The sequence below is a fragment of the Asterias rubens genome, chromosome 2 (genome assembly GCF_902459465.1).
Source record: "Asterias rubens chromosome 2, eAstRub1.3, whole genome shotgun sequence".
NCBI classification, from domain to species: domain Eukaryota; kingdom Metazoa; phylum Echinodermata; class Asteroidea; order Forcipulatida; family Asteriidae; genus Asterias; species Asterias rubens.
In genome coordinates, this window is record NC_047063.1 from 778667 (window position 1) to 796470 (window position 17804).

The 17804-nt window shown below is 38.7% G+C and overlaps 4 protein-coding genes across 4 annotated transcripts in view; all 4 read left to right on the forward strand.

Moving 5' to 3' along the window:
* The first annotated feature begins 2233 nt into the window (after positions 1-2233).
* Positions 2234-4285, forward strand: LOC117307320 (plexin-A2-like). Its single transcript, XM_033792042.1, has 2 exons — positions 2234-3406; positions 4280-4285. The coding sequence occupies exons 1-2, from the start codon at positions 2234-2236 to the stop codon at positions 4283-4285; spliced, it is 1179 nt and encodes a 392-aa protein (XP_033647933.1).
* A 356-nt stretch (positions 4286-4641) lies between these two features.
* Positions 4642-5967, forward strand: LOC117307321 (plexin-A2-like). The gene has a single exon (XM_033792043.1). It carries the CDS (start codon positions 4690-4692, stop codon positions 5965-5967), a length of 1278 nt encoding a protein of 425 aa, XP_033647934.1. The 5' UTR covers positions 4642-4689.
* Positions 5968-8039: 2072 nt separating this feature from the next.
* On the forward strand, positions 8040-9205 carry LOC117307323 (plexin-B-like). Its single transcript, XM_033792045.1, has 2 exons — positions 8040-8205; positions 8487-9205. The coding sequence occupies exons 1-2, from the start codon at positions 8040-8042 to the stop codon at positions 9203-9205; spliced, it is 885 nt and encodes a 294-aa protein (XP_033647936.1).
* A 3226-nt stretch (positions 9206-12431) lies between these two features.
* LOC117307328 (plexin-A4-like) overlaps positions 12432-17804 on the forward strand; it is a 28305-nt gene continuing 22932 nt past the window's right edge. Inside the window, exons 1-3 of the mRNA XM_033792048.1 lie at positions 12432-13346; positions 13446-14405; positions 17628-17736. Coding sequence (XP_033647939.1) covers positions 12432-13346; positions 13446-14405; positions 17628-17736 — 1984 coding nt within the window. The remainder of the gene's footprint in view (positions 13347-13445; positions 14406-17627; positions 17737-17804) is intronic.

The following is a 17804-nucleotide window of genomic DNA, read 5'->3' on the forward strand; positions in this document are numbered from 1 at the left end:
TCATGCAAGCACACAAGAAGTATAATACCGCCCTCCCGTGTATACATAAAGCATATTATCGCAAACAAGATTAATGTAAAGGTTTCTCTAACCTTCAAAACATTAGTGCATTTATGCATATTGCTCTGTTTGTAGGAGGAACTATTTGAAGCAAATTTCCATTTGTTTTTTTAATGAAAAACATTTAGTATACTTTGAAATGTAGAGACAAGCATTTTTGTGACGAACTGGCACTGTCGCCCTTGCCCGTCACACATGCGTCCGTGAGACATGGACGCTACCTTTTGTACAGGCATTATGCCAATCGTTTACGTCACAACAACAGACTGAAACCACGCCGTTTTTAATTTCAGTTTAAATGAACTGGCAAAAGAAAATTCTACATGTTGACGGGTGATTCTTTCTTTTGAAAGCTAATTTATTTCCCTTTTACTCGAGATAAAAAAAGCAACTTAACATTTAAATTAAATTTCGATTTTAAAAATGGCCGAACTTCGAAACTTAATTTGCAAAACAAATTGTTTTTATCTATTTCCTTTTATCTGCTCGAACTCGTGAGGGCGGCGAGGTTGAGCGGCGACTTCTCTGCATTTAAACTCTGCATGGTGTTAATACAAAATGTGGTTTTCGAGGTGAGATGGGGGATGGTGAGAATGTTTCACAAGTTTTCTCGAAGAATATATATTAGAACTCCATGTCCCATCTGACATTAAGCGTTAGAGTAAGTTTACATTTAAAAGAAAAAAATAGTAAAAGGAAACAAAATGGCGCTCAACAGCGCACCTCAACTATCATTTTGGGTTTACATTAAATTTTGTTTACTGCTAAACCACGACATAAAACCGTGGTTTATTTTATATAGGCCTACATGAAACTTCGTAATTTCCTACAAGGAAGTATTTGTTTAAAACATGGAAAGATGGAGGCAAAGTTGTGTCTATTGGAATATCGACAGGGAACAAAGTTTACAGAAACTGTTCCATTCTTATGACAGGGGTGTTGTAGATCAAAAAGTGGATAGTATTATTGAAAATGTATCAAAAGTTAAAACCATTTAAACGTTTCATGTTCTACGTTAACAATCAGTAATTGAGGAAGTACACAATATGGTTTACCGTGTCCCATAAGAGACACTTAATGCCCAATAAAGAACTTCCAGAAAAGTTCCAGTGTGCGGCGTGTTGTGCGTTTTTGATAATTTATTATTCAGTTTTGTAATGCACATAAACATTATATGCTTGAACGCATGTTACAACAACGTACTTGAACAATAATTGCTCGGGTCGTCAACCTTTTCTGTCATTCTGGTACAACATACAACCTGATCGCAGACGAAAGACAAGTTGCAGGCCGCTCGCAAACGGAAGGTGAAGGTTTTAAAGGTAAGAACTCCGTTTTGAAGCCTGAGCTGAGAGAGCTCATTATGACTCTAGTATAATAAATTAGAAATCAATATAATTCTGGGGAAATAAAAGTGAATCTTGTGTTAAAGGCAAAGGACACTATTGGTAATTACTCAAAATAATCATAAAACCTTTCTTGATAACGAGTAAATGGGGAGAAGTTGATAGTATACAACATTGTGACAAACAGCTCCCTCTGAAGTGACGTAGTTTTCGAGAAAGAAGTAATTTTACACGAATTTGATTTCGAGACCTCAGATTTATAGAACTTGAGGTATCTAAATCAAGCATCTGAAAGCCCACAACTTCGTGTGTGTGACAGGGGTGTTTTTTTTTCTTTCAGTAATATCTCGCAACTTCGACGACCGATTGAGCTGAAATTTCCCTCTTCTGGTCACTCAAAGTCCCTCGGGGGAATAGACGTACACTAGTTACCTCATTGCCAGTCAATATGTGTATAATAGTGTACAGTGTCTTTAAAGGCAATAGATCGGGCTTTAAAGTAATATGTAACCCTCCTTACAAACCACATGTTGTCTAATTATAATAACTATGGGGAAAGAAACTCAACTTTATCCTAAATAAGACAAGACGAATAAGCAGCTTTTTAGTTTTAGTTTCTGGCGTTTGCTTGTGTGTTTTGGGGCAATGTAATAACTTATATAACACCGTTGTGTGTTTTTTTCAGAAACTTGCGAGATATATCATGAGACAAAGCTGATGGCTGGTGTTACTGCGTTCACCCATGTTTGTACACTCACTGTGATTGAGTCTTCAGTCGTTTAAGTTTGTATCTCTGGCAGAAAGACACAAAGCGTACATTTAGTACTATGGAGGCCCAGAGGAGCCACGTAACCATCTTGTTGGCCGTATGTTTGATCCTGCTGGGATTATTCTTAAGTAGCGTTGTATCAGCTGAATGGCAAGGAGCTGTGTCATCTTATCACATTGCTTCATTCAGTAATCCTCATCCTCCTAGACCTCTCAATGATCCATCAGGTAACCACAATGCTAAATTCAATCATTTCACTCTGTCTGGCCCTGATGGAGCTGTGTATGTTGGAGCTGTCAACTACTTATACAGACTGGATATGTCATTGAATCTACTACAGAATGTTAGTACATGTCAAGAACTAGGAGAGGATAAATGTGATATATTCACCAACTACAATAAAATCCTGATATTAGATAATCAATATCGGTTGATTACATGTGGAAGTGAGAATGGAGGAAAGTGTCAGTTCAGGAATCTAGATGATTTGACTGATGTGTTGTTTCAACCAGGGTCTAATATTGCTGGTTTTGGAGAGTTGTCTACTGTGAGTTTGATTGCACCAGGAACTGATGGACCAATGGGAGATGGTCCAGATGGAGGAGATTGGTTGTATGTAGCTGTGACTTATGCTACTGAAGAGGTTGGGTATACAGAAATCCCGCCGGTCAGCAGAATAATCCTTAGTACAGATGGGTTGTTGATATCTCCATCGGGCACAGGGTATTCTTCATCTACTGCATTTGATGTTTCCTATACTCGTGATCCATTCCAAATAACGTATGTCGTCGGTTTCTCATATGATGGATTCACATACTTCGTCACATTTCAAAAAGAGGATCTTGGTTCCAATGTCTTTGTTTCTAAAATGAACAGAGTCTGTCAGACCAGTCCAACATTTGACTCTTACACAGAAATCACCCTACAATGCCAAGGATCAGATGGTAGTGTGTACAGTTTGGTACAAACTGCTCATATTGGCCCAGCAGGTCAGGATCTTGCTGTATCATTAGGTTTGAATGCTGAGGACATGGTGTTGTATGCTGTGTTTGCTAAGAATGAAGGAGCTGATGGGACTAGTGATGTACCTATTGATCAGTCGGCATTGTGTGTGTATAAGATGAGTGATATTTTAGATGCCTTCAAGGAAGCAGTCAGGGGATGTATTCAAGATGGAGATGGTCACGCAGTGCAGTACTTTCAAGGATCCTTCTGTCCATCCTTCCCGATGGTGAGTTTTCGTTTGCTGGTTACTTTCAACCAGTTTAAACCCCATATTATGCAATGCTGTGTATGAATATGATCATTAATAATAGATGCCATCAGGGATTACAATGTTTTCAACTTGAAAACCGATACTTTAAGTCATGTTTAATTAAAGTATGGGACAAGTTATGTTATATTAACGCCGTTATAATCGTCAGTCCAGAAAGAGGAATATAGGATCTTAAGTAAATAGGTTTTTGACGAATGATCAGCTTTAATTAAGGTAAATAAAATACATTTCCCTGTAAAGCAACACCTAACTGTTCAATGTACTGTTTTAAGTTTCCTTATAAGAACAGTCTTCTTTGAAAGATGATGCGATCACAAAAACAGCATACCACCCTCTCATGTAAAGCATGTGATTATTGCAAACGAAATCAATGTTAAAGTATCTACGACTAGGAGGAAAAATAAAAATGCTCTGACCGTCAAATAATACTTCTTGCATGCATATTGCTACGTTTTAGGGGAAAACATTGAAAGCACACGTCCATTCTGTTGTCAGTGATAAAAATTGATTTATTGGTATATCTTAGCTGTAAAGACAAGCATTATAGTAATTTTGATTGAATAATAGACTCTGATTGTGAACGGGCACTGTCGCCCCACACCCTCCACACGCACGTGCACAAAGATCACGGTGTTTGCAAATTGCGTGACCCCTCCATATGCAATGTGCCAAAATGTAGTTGTCATCGAAAGTTTGTTCAAAATAAAATATATAATTGATGCCTGCACTCATGACTGACCTTTGCTTCCAGTTGGGTGAACAACATTGGGCCTACCTGTCATTGTGTGCATAGACTGTTTCTATTCCTTTCGTCATTTTTTCTTTTAGGCCTAGTACGCTATTTCCGTCTCGTATTATTGTTTCGACTGCCGAGTATTCTGGCTCTCTTTCGCTGAAGTTTTTAGGCCGAAATCATCAACAAAGTGTTGTTTACGGTTACTGTAGTAAGCCCGCCCGTCACGATTTCTGATTATGACTCAAATAACTCTGGAATCGCGGAAACAACATTATCCCACCAAAAGCCAGTTTATTCACTTTAGTTTCTAGCAGACATTTCGTGAATGTTGTGCTTTTATTTGTGCTTGTTTTGTATAGTTTAAAATTAACAAAGCTACTGCAAAGGAGTTCTTAAAAAGTTTGAGAGATCTTTCTCCAGCCTTGCGTTAGTCACCATGTGCCTGAAACTTTGTACATAGCTTTGGAAGAAACAGAAGAGAACAAGTAACTTATGTAACACTATGGATGCCCAGAGGAGCCACGTAACCATCTTGTTGGCTGTATGTTTGATCCTGCTGGGATTATTAAGTTGTGTTGTATCAGCTGAATGGCAAGGAGATCTGTCATCTTATCACATTGCTTCATTCAGTAATCCTCATCCTCCTAGACCTCTCAATGATCCATCTGGTAACCACAATGCTAAATTCAATCATTTCACTCTATCTGGCCCTGATGGAGCTGCGTATGTTGGAGCTGTCAACTACTTATACAGACTGGATAGTTCGTTGAATCTGCTACAGAATGTTAGTACATGTCAAGAACTAGGAGAGGGTAGATGTGATATATTCACCAACTACAATAAAATCCTGATATTAGATAATCAGAATCGGTTGATTACATGTGGAAGTGAGAATGAAGGAAAGTGTCAGTTCAGGAATCCAGATGATTTAACTGATGTGTTGTTTCAACCAGTGCCTAATGTTGCTGGTTTTGGAGAGTTGTCTACTGTGAGTTTGATTGCACCAGGAACTGATGGACCAATGGGAGATGGTCCAGTTGGAGGAGACTGGTTGTATGTAGCTGTGACTTACTCCGATGAGGTTTGGTGTATCCCACCAGTCAGCAGAAGAATCCTTAGTACAGACGGATTGTTAATATCCCCAGCACCATACCCAGGATCGTCTTCATCTGTTGCATTGGGGTTTTCTTATAATCGCAATCCATTCCCAATAACGTATGTAACTGGTTTCTCATATGATGGATTCACATACTTCATCACTAATCAAATGGAGGATTTTGGTTCCAATGTCTTTGTTTCTAAAATAAACAGAGTCTGTCAGACCAGTCCAACATTTGACTCTTACACAGAAATCACCCTACAATGCCAAGGATCAGATGGTAGTGTGTACAGTTTGGTACAAGCTGCTCATATTGGCCCAGCAGGTCAGGATCTTGCTGTATCATTAGGTTTGAATGCTGAAGACATGGTGTTGTATGCTGTGTTTGCTAAGAATGAAGGAGCTGATGGGACTAGTGATGTACCTATTGATCAGTCAGCATTGTGTGTGTATAAGATGAGTGATATATTAGATGCCTTCAAGGAAGCAGTCAGGGGATGTATTCAAGATGGAGATGACTACTCAGTGCAGTACTTGGAAGGATCCATCTGTCCATCATTACCAGTGAGTATGAGTATGGTCACCTTTAACCACCCCGTAAACTTCAAGCTTTCAAGTTATGTGCACGTTTATGATGAGGGACATAACATAAATACCATCAGGATAATGTTTTCAATTTGAAATCAAAACGTTGGATGCAATATATCTTAAAGTATTGTTTTAACATTCCAACATTATCGTCAGTCCATGCGAAAGAGGCATTTAAGAATAATAAGTTGAAGCAAAAATAATCAGTTCAAAATTAATCTTGAAATTATACATTTGCCTGTAAAGCAACAACAAATGTACTGTTTTAAGTATCTTTAACAACCTTCTTCTTTCGGAAGAAGATCATGCAAGCACACAAGAAGTATAATACCGCCCTCCCGTGTATACATAAAGCATATTATCGCAAACAAAATTCATGTAAAAGTTTCTCTAACCTTCAAAACATTAGTGCATTTATGCATATTGCTCTGTTTGTAGGAGGAAATATTTGAAGCAAATTTCCATTTGTTTTTTTAGTGAAAAACATTTAGTATACTTTTAAATGTAGAGACAAGCATTTTTGTGACGAACTGGCACTGTCGCCCTTGCCCGTCACACATGCGTCTGTGAGACATGGACGCTACCTTTTGTACAGGCATTATGCCAATCGTTTACGTCACAACGACAGACTGAAACCACGCCGTTTTTAATTTCAGTTTAAATGAACTGGCAAAAGAAAAACCTACATGTTGACGGATGATTCTGTCTTTTGAAAGCTAATTTATTTCCCTATACCCGAGATAAAAAAGCAATTTAACATTTAAATTAAATTTCGATTTTAAAAAATGGCCGAACTTCGAAACTTAAAAAGCAAAAAAAATTGTTTTTATTTATTTCCTTATATCTGCTCGAACTCGTGAGGGCGGCGAGGTTGAGCGGCGACTCCTCTGCCTTTAAACTCTGCATGGTGTAAATACAAAAATAAATGTGGTTTTCGAGGTGAGATGGGGGATGGTGAGAATGTTTCACAAGTTTTCTCGAAGAATATTATGTAAGAACTCCATTAAGCGTTAGAGTAAGTTTACATTTAAAAGAAAAAAATAGTAAAAGGAAACAAAATGGCGCTCAACAGCACACCTCAACTATCATTGTTGGGTTTACATTAAATTTTGTTTACTGCTAAACCACGACATAAAACCGTGGTTTATTTTATATAGGCCTACATGAAACTTCGCAATTTCCTACAAGGAAGTATTTGTTTAAAACATGGAAAGATTGAGGCAAAGTTGTGTCTATTGGAATATCGACAGGGAACAAAGAGTTCAAAAACTGTTCCATTTTTATGACAGGGGTGTTGTAGATCAAAAAGTTGGTACTAATTTTGCAGTGGTATATATAGTATTGAAAATGTATCAAAAGTTAAAACTATTTAAACGTTTCATGTTCTACGTTAACAATCAGTAATTGAGGAAGTACACAATATGATTTACCGTGTCCCATAAGAGACCCTTAATGCCCAATAAAGAACTTCCAGAAAAGTTCCAGTGTGCGGCGTGTTGTGCGTTTTTGATAATAATTGAATATTCAGTTTTGTATATGCGCATAAACAGTATGAGTGGAAGCAGGTTACAACAACGAACTTGAAAAACCTTTTTCCGTCACACTCTGGTCCAACATTGTCCCTACAACCTGATCGCAGACGACAAACAAGTTGAAGGTGGAGGTTTTACAGGTAAGAATTATGTTTTGTTGCGTGAGCTGAGAGAGCTCACTATGACTCCAGAGATAATAAATTAGAAATCGATATAATACTGGGGAAATGAGAGTGAATCTTGTGTGAAGGGCCATAGATCGGGCTTTAAAGTAATATGTAGGCCTACAAACCACACGTTGTCTAATTACAATAACTATGGGGAAATGGAATCAACTTTATCCCAAATAAGGCAGGAGGCTGTTTTAGTTTTAGTTTCTGGCGTTTGTTTGTGTATGTGTTTTTTTTTGCAAAATTATAACTTGTATTACACGGTTGTGTGTTTTCCAGAAACTTGCGAGATATATCATGCGACAAAGCTGCTGGCTGGTGTTGCTGCGTCCACCCATGTTTGCACACTCACTGTCATTGAGTCTTCAGTTGTTTAAGTTTGTATCTGCGGCAGAAAGACACGAAGCGTACATTAGAGTCAGGAGCCCCTATTGAACCTCCCTGGTCTGGAACATTCAGCACTATGGAGGCCCAGAGGAGCCACGTAACCATCTTGTTGGCTGAATGTTTGATTCTGCTGGGATTATTAAGTAGTGTTGTATCAGCTGAATGGCAAGGAGATCTGTCATCTTATCACATTGCTTCATTCAGTAATCCTCATCCTCCTAGACCTCTCAATGATCCATCTGGTAACCACAATGCTAAATTCAATCATTTCACTCTATCTGGCCCTGATGGGGCTGTGTATGTTGGAGCTGTCAACTACTTATACTAATTGGATAGTTCATTGAATCTGCTACAGAATGTTAGTACATGTCAAGAACTTGGAGAGGATAGATGTTATATATTCACCAACTACTTATATAGATATTAGATAATCAGAATCGGTTGATTACATGTGGAAGTGAGAATGGAGGAAAGTGTCAGTTCAGGAATCCAGATGATTTGACTGATGTGTTGTTTCAACCAGGGCCTAATGTTGCTGGTTTTGGAGAGTTGTCTACTGTGAGTTTGATTGCACCAGGAACTGATGGACCAATGGGAGATGGTCCAGATGGAGGAGACTGGTTGTATGTAGCTGTGACTTATTCTGCTGAGGTTGGGTATAGAGCAATCCCACCAATATCAAGGCGAATTCTTAGTGAAGGATCTTTATTGGCAGCACTTGATGGTAACACATTTTCATCAGTTGTTCCCTTTTCTACACCGATACAAATATCGTATAGATCTGCTTTTTCGTTTGGCGGCTTCACATACTTCATCACTTCTCAAAAGGAGGATTTTGGTTCAAATTTCTTTGTTTCTAAAATGAACAGAGTATGCCAGACTAGTGAATATTTGGATTCTTACACAGAAATCACCCTACAATGCCAAGGATCAGATGGTAGTGTGTACAGTTTGGTACAAGCTGCTCATATTGGCCCAGCAGGTCAGGATCTTGCTGTATCATTAGGTTTGAATGCTGAGGACATGGTGTTGTATGCTGTGCTTGCTAAGAATGAAGGAGCTGATGGGACTAGTGATGTACCTATTGATCAGTCAGCATTGTGTGTGTATAAGATGAGTGATATTTTAGATGCATTCAAGGAAGCAGTCAGGGGATGTATTCAAGATGGAGATGACTACTCAGTGCAGTACTTGCAAGGATCCATCTGTCCAGCATTACCAGTGAGTATAACGATCCTGTAACTACCCCCTTACACTTCATGTTTTCAAATTGTGTGCACGTTTATGATAAGGGACATGATACCATCAGGGTAATGTTTTCAATTTGAAATCATAACGTTGGATGCAATATATCTTAAAGTAATGCTTTAACATGTCTACATTTATCGTCAGTCCAGAAAGAGGCATTTAAGAATATTATGTTCAAGCAAAAATAATCAGTTCAAAATTAAGTATTGACATTATACATTTTGCCTGTAAAGCAACAACAAACTGTTCAATGTACTGTTCTTAAGTATCTTTAATAACCTTCTTTTGGAAGAAGATCATGCAAGCACACAAGAAGTATACCGCCCTCCCGTGTATGTACGTACCGGTTACAAACCTATGTTCCGACACCCCTATGTTCCGACACGCCTATGTTCCGACACCCCTATGTTCCGACACCCCTATGTTCTGACAACTCGGCCTATATTCCGACACCCCTATGTTCCGACACCCCTATATTCCGACATCCCTATATTCCGACACCCCTATGTTCCGACAACTGAACTTATGTTCCGACACTCCTATGTTCCGACACCCCTAAATTCCGACACCCCTATGTTCAGACACCCCTATGTTCCGACACCCCTATGTTCCGACACCCCTATGCTCCGACAAGTTATTTTCGCACATTATTACTCTGTTGATCAATAACAAAAACACATCTTGTAATACAGGTTCCCTGGCGAATTTTGCCCGGAATAGGTTTGAACATCATAAATTGAATTTTTACTGATTTTAAAAGTGATGGAGTCAAATTAAGATAATCGAATCACACATGATTCGGTTGCTTGTTGTGGTTATAAACATGAGTTAGGTCTATAGCTCCCCGAGTTAGCTGGCAATGAAATAATGGGTACTTTGCTATTGTTAGATGCGTGTCCGTGTTTTTAACATTTCATGAGCCTTCAATTTATTGCGCCGATGTGTACTTTCTTACATTTGCGCCCAACAACAACAAAAATAAATAAAAATAAACAAATAATAATAATAAAGTAAAAATAATAATATTAATAATAATAACACATTAAGTCATACCACCCCCTCCATTACTCAGTCCTCTTCAAAATAAATCAAAGATGCTATTTTTTAATAGCAGAGTAACACTTCTCATATAAATTAGACTCCTCTGGGGGACTACATAGGTTACCGGTACATTTATGGACTAAATTGCAGTCGGGTGTAGTTTCTTAAAAAATGGCTCACACAAAACGTTGTTGCAGGTTGTCGGAACATAGGGGTGTGTGAACATAGGGGTGTTTGGGTCGTTGGAATATAAGGGTGTCGGAACATAGGGGTGTCGGAATATAGGTTGAGTTGTCGGAACATAGGAGGAACATAGGGGTGTCAGAAAATAGGGGTGTCGGAACATAGGGATGTCGGAATATAGAGCAGTCACCTACGTAACATAAGTTGATTATCGCTAACAAAACTTAACGTAAAAGTTTCTCTATAGCCTTCAAAGCATTAATGCATTTATGCATATTGCTCTGTTTGTAGAAAGAACTATTTGAAGCACATATCCATTTTTTTTTTTTTTTTAATAATTATTTAGTATACTTTGAAATGTAGAGACAATCATTTTTGGACGAACTGGCACTGTCGCCCTTGCCCGCCACACATGCGTCCATGTGAGACATGGACGCTACCTTTTGTACATCCCCGACAGGGATATTTGTAGGAACTCCATGTCCCATCTGACATTAAGCGTGAGAGTAAGTTTACATTTAGAGAGTAAAGAAAACAAAATGGCGCTCAACAGTGCACCTCAACTATCATTGTTAGGTTTACGTTGAATTATTTTTATTGATAAATAAACCACGACAATGCACCGTGGTTTTACATGAAACTTCGCAATTTCCTACAAGGAAGTATTTTTTTAAACATGGAAAGATTGAGGCAAAGTGGTGTCTATTGGAATATCGACAGGGAACAAAGAGTTCAAAAACTGTTCCATTTTTATGACAGGGGTGTTGTAGATCAAAAAGTGGGTACTAATTTTGCAGTGGTATATATAGTATTGAAAACGTATCAAAAGTTAAAACCATTTAAACGTTTCATGTTCTACGTTAACAATCAGTAATTGAGGAAGTACACAATATGATTTACCGTGTCCCATAAGAGACACTTAATGCCCAATAAAGAACTTCCAGAAAAGTTCCAGTGTGCGGCGTGTTGTGCGTTTTTGATAATTTATTATTCAGTTTTGTAATGCACATAAACAGTATATGCTTGAACGCATGTTACAACAACGAACTTGAACAATAATTGCTCGGGTCGTCAACCTTTTCTGTCATTCTGGTACAACATACAACCTGATCGCAGACGAAAGACAAGTTGCAGGCCGCTCACAAACGGAAGGTGAAGGTTTTAAAGGTAAGAATTCCGTTTTGAAGCCTGAGCTGAGAGAGCTCATTATGACTCTAGTGATAATAAATTAGAAATCAATATAATTCTGGGGAAATACAAGTGAATCTTGTGTTAAAGGCAAAGGACCCTATTGGTAATTACTCAAAATAATCATAAACCTTTCTTGATTACGAGTAATGGGGAGAAGTTGATAGTATAAAACATTGTGACAAACAGCTCCCTCTGAAGTGACGTAGTTTTCGAGAAAGAAGTAATTTTCCACGAATTTGATTTCGAGACCTCAGATTTATAGAACTTGAGGTATCGAAATCAAGCATCTGAAAGCCCACAACTTCGTGTGTGTGTGACAGGGGTGTTTTTTTCTTTCAGTAATATCTCGCAACTTCGACGACCGATTGAGCTCAAATTTCCCTCTGCTGGTCACTCAAAGTCCCTCGGGGGAATAGACGTACACTAGTTACCTCATTGCCAGTCAGTATGTGTTTAATAGTGTACAGTGTCTTTAAAGGCAATAGATCGGGCTTTAAAGTAATATGTAACCCTCCTTACAAATATAATAACTATGGGGAAAGAAACTCGACTTTATCCTAAATAAGGCAAGACGAATAAGCAGCTTTTTAGTTTTAGTTTCTGGCGTTTTCTTGTGTGTTTTGGGGCAATGTAATAACTTATATTACACCGTTGTGTGTTTTTTCAGAAACTTGCGAGATATATCATGAGACAAAGCTGATGGCTGGTGTTACTGCATTCACCCATGTTTGTACACTGTGATTGAGTCTTCAGTCGTTAAAGTTTGTATCTCTGGCAGAAAGACACAAAGCGTACATTTAGTACTATGGAAGCCCAGAGGAGCCACGTAACCATCTTGTTGGCCGTATGTTTGATCCTGCTGGGATTATTTAGAGGTGTTGTATCAGCTGAATGGCAAGGAGATCTGTCATCTTATCACATTGCGTCATTCAGTAATCCTCATCCTCCTAGACCTCTCAATGATCCATCTGGTAACCACAATGCTAAATTTAATCATTTCACTCTATCTGGCCCTGATGGGGCTGTGTATGTTGGAACTGTCAACTACTTATACAGACTGGATAGTTCATTGAATCTGCTACAGAATGTTAGTACATGTCAAGAACTAGGACAGGATAGATGTGATACATTCACCAACTACAATAAAATCCTGATATTAGATAATCAGAATCGGTTGATTACATGTAGAAGTGAGAATGTAGGAAAGTGTCAGTTCAGAAATCCAGATGATTTGACTGATGTGTTGTTTCGGCCAGGTGAAGGGACAAGCGGAACAGAACAGAACGTTGCTGGTTTTGGAGAGTTGTCTACTGTGAGTTTGATTGCACCAGGAACTGATGGATCAACTGGACCAGGGCCAGATGGAGGCGACTGGTTGTATGTAGCTGTGACTTACTCCAATGAGGTTGGGTATCGACATATCCCACCAGTCAGCAGAAGAGTCCTTAGTGCAGACGCATCGTTGATATCCCCATCAGGCACAGGGTATTCTCCATTTACTGCGTTTGATATTTCTTATAAACAAAACGCAGTCCCATTTAACTATGTATCTGGTTTCTCATATGATGGATTCACATACTTCATCACTTCTCAGAAGGAGGATTCTGGTTCCAATGTCTTTGTTTCTAAAATGAACAGAGTCTGTCAGACCAGTCCAACATTTGCCTCTTACACAGAAATCACCCTTCAATGCCAAGGATCAGGTAGTGTGTACAGCTTGGTACAAGCTGCTCATATTGGCCCAGCAGGTCAGGATCTTGCTGTATCATTAGGTTTGAATGCTGAGGACATGGTGTTGTAATATGCTGTGTTTGCTAAGAATGAAGGAGCTGATGGGACTAGTGATGTACCTATTGATAGACTGGATAGTTCATTAATCCTGATACAGAATGTAAGTACATGTCAAGAACTAGGAGAGGATAGATGTGATATATTCACCAACTACAATAAAATCCTGATATTAGATAATCAGAATCGGTTGATTACATGTGGAAGTGAGAATGAAGGAAAGTGTCAGTTCAGGAATCCAGATGATTTGACTGATGTGTTGTTTCAACCAGGGTCTAATGTTGCTGGTTTTGGAGAGATGTCTACTGTATGTTTGATTGCACCAGGAACTGATGGACCAATGGGAGATGGTCCAGATGGAGGAGATTGGTTGTATGTAGCTGTGACTTATGCTACTGAAGAGGTTGGGTATACAGAAATCCCGCCGGTCAGCAGAAGAATCCTTAGTACAGATGGGTTGTTGATATCTCCATCGGGCACAGGGTATTCTTCATCTACTGTATTTGATGTTTCCTATACTCGTGATCCATTCCAAATAACGTATGTCGTCGGTTTCTCATATGATGGATTCACATACTTCATCACATTTCAAAAAGAGGATATTGGTTCCAATGTCTTTGTTTCTAAAATGAACAGAGTCTGTCAGACCAGTCCAACATTTGACTGTCACACAGAAATCACCCTACAATGCCAAGGATCAGATGGTAGTGTGTACAGTTTGGTACAAGCTGCTCATATTGGCCCAGCAGGTCAGGATCTTGCTGTATCATTAGGTTTGAATGCTGAGGACATGGTGTTATATGCTGTGTTTGCTAAGAATGAAGGAGCTGATGGGACTAGTGATGTACCTATTGATCAGTCAGCATTGTGTGTGTATAAGATGAGTGATATTTTAGATGCCTTCAAGGAAGCAGTCAGGGGATGTATTCAAGATGGAGATGACTACTCAGTGCAGTACTTGCAAGGATCCTTCTGTCCATCCTTCCTGATGGTGAGTTTCGTTTGCTGGTTAAGTTTAAACCGACATACATGTATGCAATGCAATGTGTATGTTTATGACCATTAATAATAATATAGATGCCATCAGGGATGATAATTTTTTCAACTTGAAAACCGATACTTTAAGTCATGTTTAAATTTTGTTGTCAGTGATAAACATTGATTTTTGGTACAGGTATTTAGCTGTCGTAAAGACAAGCATTACAGTCCTTTGATTGAATAATAGACTATGATTGTCTAATGAACGGACACGGTCGCCCTCATACCCTCCACACGCACGTGCACAAAGATCATGGGGTTTGCAAATTGCGTGACCCCTTAGATTAGTCATGAAGTCAAGACGGTAATTGTTAAGCGCGGTGTGTAGTTACAGCGGTGTAGCTACGGGGACGATACACACACCCTCGATCCCAGTATGTGTGTGTGAGCCATAGAGCTATATAATAGCTCTATGGTGTGAGCAGAGCTGCCTCGCGCTACCTACGACTGTTGCATGTGTAACATCGCACTGTGACCGTTGCATGAAAGGCAGACAAATAGGCAGCGCCTAACGACTTGTCATCAAGTCTACCCCTGGATATGCAATGTGCCAAAATGTAGTTGTCAAAAGTTTGTTCAAATAAAATATATAATTATTGTTGTTGCAATAAAAACGAACATTACGCCTGCTCTCATGCCTGACCTTTGCTTCCAGTTGGGTGAACAACATTGGGCCTACCTGTCATTGTGTGCATAGACTGTTTCTATTCCTTTCGTTAGTTTGTCTTTAAGGCCTACTAAGCATGGTACGCTATTTCCGTCTCGTATCTTTGTCTCGACTGCCGAGTATTCTGGCTCTCTTTCGTTGAAGTTTTTAGGCCGCCATCATCAACAAAGTGTTGTTTACGGTAACTGCATGAAGCCCGCCCATCACGAATTCTGATTATGACTCAAATAACTCTGGAATCGCGGAAACAACACTATCCCACCAAAAGCCAGTTTAATCACTTTAGTTTCTGGCAGACATTTCGTGAATGTTGTGCTTTTATTTGTGCTTGTTTTGTATAATTTAAAGTTAACAAAGCTACTGCAAAGGAGTTCTGAAAAAGTTTGAGAGATCTTTCTCCAGCCTTGCGTTAGTCACCATGTGCCTGAAACTTTGTACATAGCTTTGGAAGAAACAGAAGAGAACAAGTAACTTATGTTACACTATGGATGCCCAGAGGAGCCACGTAACCATCTTGTTGGCTGTACGTTTGATTCTGCTGGGATTATTAAGTAGTGATGTATCAGCTGAATGGCAAGGAGATCTGTCATCTTATCACATTGCTTCATTCAGTAATCCTCATCCTCCTAGACCTCTCAATGATCCATCTGGTAACCACAATGCTAAATTCAATCATTTCACTCTATCTGGCCCTGATGGAGCTGTGTATGTTGGAGCTGTCAACTACTTATACAGACTGGATAGTTCATTGAATCTGCTACAGAATGTTAGTACATGTCAAGAACTAGGAGAGGAATGTGATATATTCACCAACTATAATAAAATCCTGATATTAGATAATCAGAATCGGTTGATTACATGTGGAAGTGAGAACGAAGGAAAGTGTCAGTTCAGGAATCTAGATGATTTGACTGGTGTGTTGTTTCAACCAGGGCCTAATGTTGCTGGTTTTGGAGAGTCGTCTGTGGGTTTGATTGCACCAGGAACTGATGGACCAGTCGGACCAGGGGCCGATTTCACAAAGATCTAAGATTGATCGTTACTGCAAATCAATCGTAGTTGCTAAGTAAAATGTGATGTCACAATACAAATCACTATGGTGATACTGACAATTTGTCTTGCGATGAATTTGATTGCTTTGTGAAATCGGCCCCAGGGCCAGATGGAGGAGATTGGTTGTATGTAGCTGTGACTTACTCCAATGAGGTTGGGTATCAAGCAATCCCACCAGTCAGCAGAAGAATCCTTAGTAAAGAAAGGTTGTTGATATCACCATCAGGCCTGGGGGTTTCTTCATTTATTGCATTTGATGTTTCCAATCTTAAGACTCCAATCCACATTACATATGTATCTGGTTTCTCATTTGATGGTTTCACATACTTCATCACTTCTCAAGAGGAGGATTTTGGTTCCAATATCTTTGTTTCTAAAATGAACAGAGTCTGTCAGACCAGTCCATCCTTTGACTCTTACACAGAAATCACCCTACAATGCCAAGGATCAGATGGTAGTGTGTACAGTTTGGTACAAGCTGCTCATATTGGCCCAGCAGGTCAGGATCTTGCTGTATCATTAGGTTTGAATGCTGAGGACATGGTGTTATATGCTGTGTTTGCTAAGAATGAAGGAGCTGATGGGACTAGTGATGTACCTATTGATCAGTCAGCATTGTGTGTGTATAAGATGAGTGATGTTTTAGATGCCTTCAAGGAAGCAGTCAGGGGATGTATTCAAGAAGGAGATGGTCACTCAGTGCACTACTTGGAAGGGTCATTCTGTAGTAGATTTCCAGTAAGTGTATGGTTCACTACATTACCGGACGATCCCAGGTTATTTTTGTGATATAGATGCCTTCAGGAAAGTCAAGGGAGGTTTTTCTTTAAAAGGCATTGTATACAAACAGATTTTAAAAACGTTAAGCTTAACATGTTTAAATTTTCAAATCAAACTGTTTTCTTTGGTTTTGGTTTATTTAATCATTCTTTCTACAAATACATGAAAACAGAATCATAGTACTACTTATATATTCATTGTTTTCTATATGTAATTCGTTTATTCTTCAAGTAAAGAAGATAAACAAAATTTTAAACAACTCAACATTTGTTGTTTTCTATGTTCAAGTAAAACAATTATGTCTATTGTAGTGGTTTGTTGTGTTGCAAAAACATAGTAAAAAAAATATTTGTCATAATATTTGTCTGCTTTCTTTGAAATCACTGGACTGGATGTCATATTATTTATAACAATTAACATTGTGTTAATGAACAAAATGAATTAGCCACCAGGTGCTTGTATGTAGAACGAAGTTAAAGTTGTGGATTGAGGCTAAAATATTTATCTTGTTTTATTGTCTAGATTGGTCCAGATATGTTTTTGTGTCATGTTTTTGAAGGGGACACTATAATATACAGGAATGCTAAAGGCATCAGTGTAACAGCATCCAATGCTGTACTGGAACTATCAGGTACATCAAATGAGACATCAAATTTTCTGTTCTTCTATTTCTAGGTCAGTCCAGATATGTTTCTGTGTCATCATTTTGAAAATAGTAACCCAGTATACAAGTATGCTAAAGGAATTGATGTAACTTCATCAAATGCTGTACTGGAACTTTCAGGTATTAATAAGATACTGCATTACCTAAACAATCAAAATGTTCTGGTTTCAATTTAAAAGGGCAGTTAA

Bases quoted from the DNA above. Each gene is read 5' to 3' on its own strand.
- LOC117307321 (XM_033792043.1), top strand. From the start codon at position 4,690: ATGGATGCCCAGAGGAGCCACGTAACCATCTTGTTGGCTGTATGTTTG.
- LOC117307320 (XM_033792042.1), top strand. From the start codon at position 2,234: ATGGAGGCCCAGAGGAGCCACGTAACCATCTTGTTGGCCGTATGTTTG.
- LOC117307323 (XM_033792045.1), top strand. From the start codon at position 8,040: ATGGAGGCCCAGAGGAGCCACGTAACCATCTTGTTGGCTGAATGTTTG. The intron at 8,206-8,486 runs GTAACCACAATG...TGTTTCAACCAG, and splicing joins ACCTCTCAATGATCCATCTG to GGCCTAATGTTGCTGGTTTT.